This window comes from Musca vetustissima, unplaced genomic scaffold, assembly GCF_032173495.1.
Source record: "Musca vetustissima isolate MV318-11 ecotype Yass unplaced genomic scaffold, APGP_CSIRO_Mvet_v1 utg29372, whole genome shotgun sequence".
In the NCBI taxonomy this organism is placed as follows: Eukaryota; Metazoa; Arthropoda; class Insecta; order Diptera; family Muscidae; genus Musca; species Musca vetustissima.
In genome coordinates, this window is record NW_026875278.1 from 36359 (window position 1) to 49859 (window position 13501).

Sequence of the window (13501 nt, forward strand, 5' to 3'; positions counted from 1 at the left end):
AATTAACCTATATTTGTACATATTTTAAAATAAGTTGTGTCGATTTATGGTTTTATTTTCCACAGTCTTTTTTTAATTTTAATGCTAATACAATTATTTTTAATATTCTTTGCACCTTGTATTAATTCATTTAATTTATTCATTGTGTTTTGTATTTTTGTTCTTTTTATGTTTCATTTCATTTGTTCGCCGTTTTGGATTGCAGTCGATCGTGCCATGAGTCCAGCTCAGTCAGAAGATTCGGGATTAGCTCCCGAAAGAGGCACAACATATGCCACAATAACATTACCGCGTGATAACTCCACAAATATGGCAATAACATTGGCTGGTGAGTACGAAGTCCGTAAAATATAACCTTAAAAAAATCGACCCTTAAAAAAATATTCTTCAAACAATCCTAAAAAATATTCTTTAAAAAATCCACGCCTTGTAGTGGCCCTTGAAAAAATATTCTTTAAAAAATCCACGCCTTGTAGTGGCATTTAAAAAAAAATATTCTTTAAAAAATCCACGTCTTGCAGTGGCCTTGAAAAAATATTCTTTAAAAAATCCACGCCTTGTAGTGGCCCTTGAAAAAATATTCTTTAAAAAATCCACGCCTTGTAGTGGCCCTTGAAAAAATATTCTTTAAAAAATCCACGCCTTGTAGTGGCCCTTGAAAAAATATTCTTTAAAAAATCCACGCCTTGTAGTGGCCCTTGAAAAAATATTCTTTAAAAAATCCACGCCTTCTAATGGCCCCTGAAAAAATATTCTTTAAAAAATCCACGCCGTCTAATGGCCCCTGAAAAAATATTCTTTAAAAAATCCACGCCTTCTAATGGCCCCTGAAAAAATATTCTTTAAAAAATCCACATCTTCTAATGGCCCCTGAAAAAGTATTCTTTAAAAAATCCACGCCTTGTAGTGGTCTCTGAAAAAATATACTTTAAAAAATCCACGCCTTGTAGTGGTCTCTGAAAAAATATACTTTAAAAAATCCACGCATTATATTAGCCCCTGCAAAAATATTCTTTAAAAAATCCACGCCTTATATTAGCCCCTGAAAAAATATTCTTTAAAAAATCCACGCCTTCTAATGGCCCCTGAAAAAATATTCTTTAAAAAATCCACGCCTTCTAATGGCCCCTGAAAAAATATTCTTTAAAACATCCACGACTTGTAGTGGCCTCTGAGAAAATATTCTTTAAAAAATCCACGCTTTGTAGTGGCCCCTGAAAAAATATTCTTTAAAAAATCCACGCCTTGTAGTGTGACCCTTGAAAAATTATTCTTTAAAAAATCCACGCCTTCTAATGGCCCCTGAAAAAATATTCTTTAAAAAATCCACGCCTTCTAATGGCCCCTGAAAAAATATTCTTTAAAAAATCCACGCCTTCTAATGGCCCCTGAAAAAATATTCTTTAAAAAATCCACGCCTTCTAATGGCCCCTGAAAAAATATTCTTTAAAAATCCACACCTTCTAATGGCCCCTGAAAAAGTATTATTTAAAAAATCCACGCCTTGTAGTGGTCTCTGAAAAAATATACTTTAAAAAATCCACGCCTTGTAGTGGCCTTTGAAAAAATATTCTATAAAAAATCCACGCCTTGTAGTGGCCTTTGAAAAAATATTCTATAAAAATCCACGTCTTCTAATGGCCCCTGAAAAAATATTCTTTAAAAAATCCACGCTTTATAGTGGCCCTTGAAAAAATATTCTTTAAAAAATCCACGCCTTGTAATGGCCCTTGAAGAAATATTCTTTAAAAATCCACGCCTTATAGTGGCCCTTGAAAAAATATTCTTTAAAAATCCACGCATTATAGTGGCCCTTGAAAAAATATTCTTTAAAAATCCACGCCTTGTAGTAGCCTCTGAAAACACATTTTTAAAAAATCCTTGCTGAAAAAAATATTCTCCAAAAAAAGTTTCCTGAAAAACATGTTCTTAAAAAATCCATTTCATATTTTATGTTGTTTTAAATAACGAAAAATGTCTCCATTAACACTAATTACCAAATTTTGAAAGTACCACATGTTCTTCAAAATATCCACTTCCATATTGCCCTACTTTAAAATAAAACTCAAGGTCACGAACAAAGGCCAAAATGATAAACCTAGATTTCCTATTTCCTTCGAAGAGATATTAGAATTTTTCAAATATTTCGGAAGTACTTCTAGCTAAAAGCAAGTGCATAGAATCTGTTTCCAAAATAATATTTTCAATTCAATCATTCACGAAAACACACACACTCACACAATAAATATTTGTACATAATATTTGAAGTGGTTGGAAAAAAACATACACACAAACAAAAGATACGCATAATTGCGTCATGAAATCATACAACACGAAAACTCAAAAACAAATTTATAGTTTTTCCACTTATGCTGAAAAACAAAAAATATTGAATGAAAAAAAAATACAACACCATTTGACATAAACCGTTGACGGAAATGTCGGAAAATCCAAGGCGCATCGGGTAAAAAAAAGTTCATCACAGATGAAAGGTTTCACTGAACATTAATACATTCGCGCCCAATTTGTGTGTGCTTGTGTTTGGTTTTCCCCTCTTTAAAAGTTTTTTTCAAGTATTTTGTAGTCGAAGGGAAATCTAATAGTTGTGTATTTTGGTTAAGAAAAAAAAAAAAACATTTGGCAACAACCTCAAAGGAAATATCGAAAATAGAAGATTTGAATTTGTTTTTGAAAACTGATACTTTACTGAAAATAAAGGCGGAAACGGTTTTCTGGAGGTTCCCTTGCAGTCAATACCATTTCATTCATGGCTTGTTAGAGAGGTGATGATTTGGCATTTTAAAAGGAAAGTCGAGGGGAGGAAATTAGGTTACCATCGATCGATAAATATTATATGTCAGAGTGAACTAAATCGTCCTAATTCTGTCATAAATAAATTTGTTGATTTGTAATTTTTACGATCTCCAAAATATAATAAATATTTTTAATTCAAATGACCTGCAGTTGGTCGCCACTTAGAACAAAAAATATTCTATAAAAGATCTACGCATTGTAGTGGTCCATAAAAAATATTCTATAAAAGATCTACGCATTGTAGTGGTCCATAAATAATATTCTATAAAATATCCACGCCTTGTAGTGTAAGACCACTACAGGCCATGGATTTTTTTAGAATATTTTTTTTGGCCTCCAAGACGTGGATTGTTTAAAGAATGTTTGAAACGGCGCCCAACTACATGTCATTTGAATTAAAATTATATTGATTTTATACGAAGTTATTTTATTTTAGGGATCGTAAACCTTACAATTCAACATATTTGTTTATGTAGAACAGGAAATAGCGAGGATTTTTAAAAACAATTTTTTTTCAAGACCATTACATTACATGGGTTTTTTATAGAATACTCTTTAAAAAATTCACGTATTCATGTAGTGGGCTTGAAAAAATGTTCTTAAAAAAGCCACGTCTTGTCCTGTTCTACTATAAATAATTTGTATACCCTACACAACTATGTTGTCAGGGTATTATAGCTTTGTGCAGCCCCAAGAGTTTGTAACGCCGCGAAATATTGGTCCTAAACCCACCTTTAAGTATACCGATCGTCATGTCTCGACTAGCTGAGTCGATCTAGACATGTGTGTCCGTCCGTCTGTCCAAAGGCCACCGTTATGGATCAATCTTCACGAAATTTTGTATGTAGGATGGGTTCTGGCCAATGAAGACCCCTATTGTTTTTGGTAAAGATCGGTTAGTATTTAGGGAATGAAATGGACCAAAAACTGAATTTTTGTCGGGTTTTCTGGTCGCTCCAAAGGCCGCAATTATGGCCCAAACATCGCGAATTTTTACGTGGAGAAGGAGATCGGGCCAAAAAAAAAAATCATGTCTGTTTTGATAAAGATCGGTCAATATTTAGCGGGTCAAATGGACCCTGACAAAATTTGTATTCTATAGCGTATGTATTTACTCCTGAAGGACATAGACCCGAGAAGCTGGTAGTATATCCAAGAAGAGTGGTTGTCCTTTAAATTGATACCAATTGTATTGTCCTATGTACTCGGATGTGTGAGTTACACTTAAATATTTATAGATGCTTACGTATTCAAATATTAGTTAGTAACCCATTACCAAACTGGAGGGCGGAAATATAGCGCTGATTGCTTTGATCTGTTCCATGAGGTTCCAGTTACGGTCAAGGACAATTCCCATAAATTTCGGTGATGATCAGATAATAATATTGGGATGAAGTGGACCGAAAAATTAATTTTTTTGAGCTTTGTTTTTTGAGTCGATCTGCCACAATTATAAGCCGAACATCAGAAAACAACCCACAGTGAATGGAATATGGACAAGTAGTTAGAAGGACTGTACTGAATATTCCGAAAATATGTCAATGTATGAAAGAGGTGCTGTTGACCTCTAATCGGGCAAGAGGATGGAACTATGAAGAAATAGAGTTTCGTGGTAGTTGTGTAGGGTATCGTATGGTCGACCCCGTCCGACTATACTGCTCCGCTCACTGGTTTTGAATTGGAAGTTTACGATATTTTTAATTCAAATAATCTGTAGTTGGGCGCCGTTTCAGACATAAGCTTGTATTGAGATCAGTAATGATCTATTGTCTCTGATTCGGTCCATTGGCAGTCATTGTAAGCGAAAAAATCTACCCATTTCTTATACTAATATATGTTCTAATATAGTAAGAGGCCCATGCCAACAAATGTTCTAATATCCATTTCCGCCAAAAAGAAGTCCAGTAAAATTCGTATTCCAAAGCATTAATGCTAATGAGGGAATATACATATTGACACAAAATGTGTCTAATCGAAATATCCTTATCAAACCCCAGATCCATTTCTGCCTTGATGAGTCCTGCGGTCGAAAGAATAACCAATTTGCTCAAAATATTGTATATCGAAGATAAAGACTATCGTTTATGGTCAAGATTTTGAAGACAAAAATAAAAAAAAAACTATTATCCAAGATGACCAACATCGATTAAGAAATTTCTAATATTTTTAAAAAGGACAAACATAAAAAATCGTCATAGGCTGATGACATTTACCTATCGATGGGTTTTTAAACTTCTAACCATATTGATCTCTTGTCTTCACTATAAGTACTGAGAAATTTGCAGTCATGGAAAGACTCCATTTGACTATTAGCAGGTCTTGCTTGTTTACTTTTATACATGCATTTAGGGGAAATGAATATCCTTCAACACACCTCTAGGAGAGTATGTGAAGAGTTTATAACTAAAAACTGTTGAAGGTCTTCAATTTGACCTGTAAAACAGTATCTTCCTATGTAGAATCTTTAAAAAGTATTTTGGAAGTCAAATATTTGTTTTCGATATATAGAATGTATATTTATTTAGGTAAGCCAGCGTAATCAATTTCTTCTTGTTTTTAAAAAAACAAAAACTTTCGGGAAAGGCAGAGAAGACTATAGTTTCGGATTTCGCCACAAATCCTCATCAGTTCTCTTAGTTTTTTGTTTGGGATATCGTCCCAGGGAGTCATGTATCACTCAACTAAATAATAAACCCTTCTTTCCCAATTTTGTTACGTCCACAACGTCAAGCCTAAGTACTTCTAGGAAAATATCTGTTTGAGAATTTTTCAAAAGACTCAGAAAATGCTGTGGTCATGCATGTAATCATGTGTCATAACTTCACTGTTATGCGCCTCCACTTTACAGAGAATCACTATCACTAATCACTAGTGGCAGATTTTCTATTGAAAGCAGATTTTCTATTTTAATTTGTACAAGGTGTTATTACCATACCAATGGAATTTTTCTCCCAAAATGATCGCTCATGTCTCAGTTTCAAGCCTACGAATGAGGTAATTTTCGAACTATTTGTCCATATTTAATAAATCATTTTCAATAGAATCACTTCTGTTTATAATTATAATGAAATCAGTAATTCAATTTCATTTAATTTATATCCCATTATAATACTCAACAAAAAAAGAAAAAAAAACTACACAGTCTTAAAAAATAATAACAATAAATTAAAAACTATAATAAAATTGTAGATTTTATTAGAACATCATGTGTTTTTTTCTTTAAATGTGATTTATTGCCAAAATTAATTTCAGGCAATGCCTATGAGGCGGAAATCTGCAAAATAAGCTGAATATCATTAAAGATTTTAGATTTTTTGTGAAACAGAAACATGTGTAAATACATGTGTATAAATGTGCACATACTAGAAGAGTAATCTGGCGCTAATAAACATATATGTATAAACAATTAAATTTGAAAGAAAAGTTGGGCTTGATTTGGAAACATGCGTAGATTTGTAAGACCATGTACACAGAATATAATTGTAATTCGATTATAGGACAGATTAAAGGTCTACTTATTTTTAATGTTTTGTATAAGAGATTTAGAAGATCTGTGGAATATATCCGGTCTACATAGAAAAGAGGGAGGTATTCCATCCATAGGTGACATGTGAAGGATATTCTGTCTATTGAGGAACATTGCGTTTATCATTCCACGAAATATTCAGCGGATCAGATTTCACTTTATCATTATTTGTTTGATTCTTTGATCTTTTGAATGGTACTGAATATGAATATAGTTGAGGTTGAGATCGGAATCCTATTTTATATTTCGATTAAGCCAAGTCCATCTCTCTGTTGAAATCACGGAGAGTTCGTAATATTTATGATAGTGCCCATACATTTCTATTATTTCTAGGATGTTTGGTATAGAAAATGGTCCACCTTTTAGACTAATCACAGCATATTAGGTTGTTACAGTTGTAGCAGTCCTATTGCTTTTACACAATGGGCTGAGGTGACAGCCGTTGGCCGGGTAAGGCTGGGGTCGTTTCGGATCGTAGACCCATCTGTCGTGGAAACGAGCATATACGGTAACTTTCATAGACGAGGTGAAGGGAGTCTTTCATTGACAAGCTGAAGGGAGTTTTTCATTGACGATCTGAAGGGAGTCTTTCGTTGACGAGCTGAATGGAGTCTTTCATTGACGAGCTGAAGCGAGTATTTTGGAGACAGAATGAATGTCGTTTAGAGACGAGCTGGAGGGAGTTTTACAGAAGAGCTAAATGTGGGCTTAAGGGGGTCTTTTATAGAAGAGCTGAAGGAAGTCTTTCATAGACGAACTGAAAGGAGTCCTTTATAGATGGCCTGAAGGTAGACTTTCATAAGGACGATCTGATGGAAGTTTTGTAGCCAAACTGCAGGGCATATTTCATAGGCGAGCTGGGAGTTTTTAGGCCTCTGTCTGGCCTTCGGTTGAAGTCATTAAGACATCACAATATTTAACATAGAGCTACTACCATAGCTCATATTGAAATGTTGGATATATTATCCCCATTATTCGGTATTTAGGAGATTTCGGATAGTGATTCAACAGGAATGCCGATAAATTTGCATTTGAGGTTCTTATTTTGTATAGCTCCCAATTTGCAATATTTTGAGTATTTATTGCGTGCCATTTTGGCTTGCAATGCTTAACACTAGTTCAGTTAAAACTATCAGACGTTTTTAGAGGACGTACCCGATCATCCGTCTATTTGACCCGAAAGTTCGGGTTCCCGGTTCTACGGAACATTTTTGGATTTTTTGACAAACCCTCTAAAAATTGAAAATGGTGAGATTTGTGGCTGTATTCGTTTTGGGAATGTAGAGGAATTCTTACAAAGAAATTATTCCGCGTAACCGGTGTTGGTACTTACCTATAGAGGAAATGTTTAAATTCCAGAGCCGGCTGCGTATTATGGGCCCTCATTGGATGACTATTTTTCATAGCAAAGTCTTACGATTAATGTTGCCCCCAATATAACGTAACCTTCCAAATTTCGATATTTTGGGAGCTTGAACAAGCTACCAAAACTACCAAAAATTCAAGTTGTCTAACCAAATTGGCTGTAATTTGATTCTAGTTGGGTATCAAATTTCCTCAATTTCCTTGGGTATCAAATTTCCTTATCCTATTAGCAATTTATCACGGCATATCCCTCCTTATAAAAGCCCCGAATATTAGGTATTTTTAATGTCCAGCTTATTTCCTAATTATTTTGCCTAGGATTTTGTTGCAACATTTATACGATGCCTTCTTCTTGTGCGAGAGCTACCCTAATCTTTTTTTTTTTTTTTTGGCATAGATGATGCTACATTATTCTATGATTTATTATTGCAACATTTCGTTATTATTTATTTCGTGAATTTGGGTTTTTTATTAGTGAATTCATTTTCGATTTCTTTACATTCATACGAGGATTTAGTGAAAAAACTGAAATATTTTATAGTTAGTGGGGGCGTTGCTTTGCTTCAGTTCAACTATGTGTGCTATTCCATGGGAAGAGCACGTACGACTTGCAAAACTTGTGTACATTTTCTACTACAACCATTAAATCATACATACTCCTGAATATAGCTTCTGCTTGTTGTTTTTCCTCCAATCTTTAATTTCCGTTCCAACTTGTAATCGTAAATGTTCTTGTTTTTTATTTCTTGTTGTTTTTGTTAAGTATTTTGAAGTAGTTCTTTCTGTTTCTAGTTTTATGACTTGGAAAACATGTCGTCTGTATTCTGACAACATGATTTTGGCATGAAAATGTGTTCCTTTTTTTCATAGATGTTTCTTCAGCTTTTTATTATTATTTCTAGTGTTGTTTTGTTTTAGGACAAAAAAGAGAAGTTTTCAAGTGAAATAAATATAATGAATAAAGAAAAATAGTTTTTAAGGAATAGGTGATCATCCCAAGGAAAAGTTCTTCTCATGAACATCAAAGATTGATAAATAACCTCTGAAAATGAGGTTTGATTTTTTATAGACAAATAATACGATGACATATTGTTCTACCTAATGTTGCCTGGTGCAATATGATGTTTCGATTGAAGGTGTTGCCGTTGTTAAGCATAAAGGTACTTAGAACGGTTTGACGTACGACCATGTGTTGTGTAGTTTGAAGTGACTTGAAAACTAAATATGTGTACATCACAATATTTGAATATTTTGCTCAAAGAAATTCGAAAAACAATGAAGAGAAACAAATAATTTTGAGCCATGACAATGCAAGCTCACATATATTGGCTCAAAACGGCGCCTTTTCGATCGGAATTGATAGATAATCAGTACAAGGCGAACTTGGCTCCCAATGACATATTTTTATGCTGTTGAAGCGTGTGAAGCCCTTGTTTTGGAAAAGTGGAATTAATAATTTCAGGATTTTTTTCTGTAGCAAATAATTTCACATCATTTATACCCTCCCTTATAAGATGAAGGATATATTGAGTTTGTCATTTCGAAGTATTCACCGGATGCTTCATAAATTGATTTTATATTAGATTGGAGAAAAATAAATCTATTATTTTTATATGAAATATAGGACTTTATTTAACATGCTTTGGAATGTCCGATTTGGGACAAATATGCACTGTTTTGTTGTATGATTTGTTGCCATTTTAAAGATAACTTCATAATGCCTCTCTCATAGAAATCCTGACTTCTATTTGCAAAAACTCTAGTAGTCGATTTTCACAATACTCCCTAGATACCAATTTTTCATCATTACAGAAATTTTGCAATCCAAGAAAAATATGATAATCTCTTCGTACCGGATTGTATGGCGTATGCATTACAACTTGTCTACCAAGCTCTCGAAGTTTCAGGCAAATCATTGTAGATGTGTGTGGCCTAGCCTTGTCCTGGTGGAACACGACACCTCTCCTTTTGGCCAATTCTGGTCGTTTCTGGTCAATTTATATCTTCAAACGGTCCAGTTGTTGACAGTAGAGATCAGAATTTAGCGTTTAGCTATATAGAAGCAACTCATAATAAATAATCCCATTCTAGTACCACCTAATGCATAGCAGAACCTTCCTGGCCGTTAGTCCTGGTTTGGTTATCGTATGTGATCCATCCCTCATCTCCAGTCACCATCCGTTTAAGAAATGGGTATATCTCATTCCATTTGACAAAGGCTTCGCAGATGGAAATTCGATTCGGGCCTATGGATAGTAAAAGACGTTTCTTCAGAAAAATTTCAATACTGGTCTTAGTTATGGTATAGTCCCAATACAATGGTACCTCAAAAATACTTGTAAATTGGGAATTTCATACAATTTTTCAACCGTTTTTTTGGGTCATCATTGTGTTCTAAATTTTTCTTTCAGAAATTGTCAATATTTGTTTTTATATAAACCATACATAACAACTTTCAGGATTTCAGATAAGTATTTAAACCAAACTTGCCCTATTTTAATATTTTAGGTTGTTATTGGGTGCCAAATCGTCCCACCTGAAATAAAACATATCGATCGATCTTTGGAAAATCTACTTAATAGATTTTTTGGTGGCTGTGATTCGACATTCATGTTATCCTAGAGTTTTGACTAAAAATGGTACCTTCACATTTTCGGTATCATTAGGGCTTGAGCATAATTTTCTCTATCAAAGGGCCTGATGTGTGACATGACGGTTATTTTTTGATATTGATATATGTCCCATAACCTTCATTTGATGATCCCGCCCCACATTTTGGGTATTTTGAAAGCCTTCGTCGCATTTTTTCAACCAAAATTTCAGATACTTTGGTTGGAAAATGCCTCCATTTAAAAGTCGCGCTTTCATTTTCGGTATATTTAGGCTTTAGCAGAGTTTGACGCCATATAATATGAAGCGGGATCTAATATGGGCATTTTGAAGGAAAATTCGGTTATTTTACAACCGAAGTAAATGTAATTTGGAATTTCGATTTTTTTAAATGTAGAAACATTATTAAAGAAAATCATCAACATCGATCATTAAGATCGACTAGAAAGAGTATTAAAATTCATTCAACATGATTTTCCAATAAATAAATATAAATTTAAAAATAAAATGTTTTACATATTCTATATATAAAGGTCACGCTTCACTTTCGTTATGAGAAAGATCTTAGCCCAATTTTCCGACCTGAGTGTCCAACATTATTTTCTGTATTGTTATCTCGGAATAAAAAATCTCCTGGCAGGAGACTTTTATATGATGACATAGGTATATTGAATGTAAACCTCATGGTGGGGGGAAAATCGAGAGATTTTTAACGATGTGTCTTCAAACTAATGCAAACTAAAATTCCGAAGGATTTTTACATAAAAAATAAATCCCACATTCAGAAGTTTTTACCTGTAGATAAAAGAGAGGAACCATTGTTTCAAAGAGTTCTTCTATGAAAAATCAATTCTTCTATGAAAAATCAATCTGATGTGACTTTTTTAGAAAACTTATAAAAGAGTTTTCTAAAAAAAGTCACATCTATTTCTGGTTGCATGTTTGTTTGTATGTATGTTTACAAATTATATACAGTAGTCTAATTAGTTTTATTTATATTAAACTATACAAAAAGAATCCTAATTATGTCATTTGTCTGCAAGATTCGCCTGACATCTTTTTTTCCATTTGAAAAAATTCATTTCACACCTCAACATTTATTTTTAAGAATAATTACAGGCGTCTGATATTTTCCGTTAGTTTGACACAATTATGATATTATAATTTGACAATAAATTAGTCAAAACTGAAAAGAAATAAATAAAATACAAAAAAAAAAAAAAAAAAAAACCTAGACAAATGTGACGAAAGACATGACAGATTATCAGGGGCGTAGCTAAACTATAAAAAGGCCAACTACACCTCTGATAAATTCATTATTTAAAGAAAATTGTCTTTGCCAGCGACGTGAATCTTAAAGGAAAATAAATAAATACTCGTACATATATTAGGAACCAGAACATCCATCTATCTATACATTGTATTATGGTAATGAATTGGCCTAGATGTCTAGACATATAGAATATGTTCCGTATGCTAATATGTTTTGAAAACAAAAATAATATGTATATAATGAGTACTATTTGTGTATGAGTCTTTCCATGGCATTAAAACTAACAAAAAACAAGTCAAACGCTGTTAAGATCGTCCAAGACAAACTTTGTATACCCCCAAATATGAGGAGGACATTCGAAAGCCCTAAACTCGATCTCGACTTTCATATATCGTGGCCATGGCATGGAAAATAGCTGACAGGAGAAAACGAAACATCAAACTACAAATACTCAGTTTGGGAAAATCGGACTAGGGTCTTCAATATACCGAAAATGGCATGTGACCTTTGTATGGGCGCTATGTAGAATCATAGACTTATATTGAAAATGTTCTCTGAAGAAGTTGTATACACACCGATATGCAATGCCATATTATAGCCATTTCGCAATGTCAAAATATAGCCACTTTTGTAGAAAATATTGCAAATGATCATCAAAATACCTACAAAAAATACCTACGATTATATGTGGGCTATACCCAAAAATCAACCAATTTTTATAGTTCTTGGAAGACTTGTCAGCTAATGAGAACTCAAAATTTCAAATAAATGTCAAAACGGTAGAATAGCATATTTGAAATTCTCACTACAAGGGGTTATTTAAGGACCTTTTTTAGTTCCTCCTAATATTGTACATTTTCTCCCTATTGTCCCCATTTAAGGACCTCTCTAAAATCACTATCACATAGGATCTATTTCTGCTTTAATCTCTAATACTAGCATCCTTTTATTCACCAAAAGTCCTCGTTACACCCCAATATATCCTTTCATTGTAATCACTGTCTAGCCACTAAGATTTCATTTTGGCGACATCTTATCCATGCGTAAAAACTGAAATAACAAAAAAAAAAAAAAAACAACTACAACAAACGTAGCGTAATCTAAAGTATGAATAATCATCGCCAGCAGCAGTACATCAATGCAATTGAATGAATCCCAACAAGTAGAAAATTGAGAAAACAAAAATAATAGCAACAAAGACAACAAACACAAATTGGCAATTGCAGTAAAAATCATTCGTCACAAGAAAAAAATGCCAGAACTAACCATCACCCTCGCCAAAATTCACAAAAAGAAAAATAGAAGAAAATACAATTCGGTTTTCTTATTTTATTACCAAAAAATTACCGGCAATATTTAATTTCTTGGCTCTTGTCTCGTGATTTTCGATGCGAATGAGTAATAGATATATTGGATATTGGGATGTATCAGGGTGTAAATATACAATTCCTATAGGTTTTGAGTGATCCTCATTTGAAATTTAAAAAAAATACATGGTACCCGTGAGCGGTGCAGTATAGACCTAAATTCTGAGCCTGAACAACGTTTCACGATATTTGCTCCCTCTTAACCGGTTATAGGTCAACAACTCCACTTTCTAACCCAGGCATGTTTTCTAAATCTTGTTTTCCCGAGGGGAATATTAACGCCATAAAATACAAATTTGGTCAGTTTAGATTTTGGTTGATATGACCCTCGGAATATTGACCGATCATCATCATTGAAATAGCAGTTCTAAGTTTTTGGTCACATCACTTTCACTGCGTGAAATATGTGATGTCCTGCATATAGTAATGGCCTCTAGAGCGACAAGAAAATCTGAAAAAATAAAGTTTTCGGTTCATTGTACCCCCTAAATGTAATTCCAAAAGCACCGAAAATTATAAGCGTCGTCTTTGACCATAACCGGAACA

General features: G+C 33.5%; 1 protein-coding gene across 1 annotated transcript in view; it reads left to right on the forward strand.

The window, feature by feature from the left end:
* Window positions 1-205: 205 nt before the first annotated feature.
* The window catches only part of LOC133337757 (glutamate receptor-interacting protein 1), a gene marked incomplete at its 5' end in the record, with an annotated part of 30165 nt that continues 16869 nt past the window's right edge, over window positions 206-13501 (forward strand). The window contains one exon of the mRNA XM_061545962.1: window positions 206-328. Coding sequence (XP_061401946.1) covers window positions 206-328 — 123 coding nt within the window. The remainder of the gene's footprint in view (window positions 329-13501) is intronic.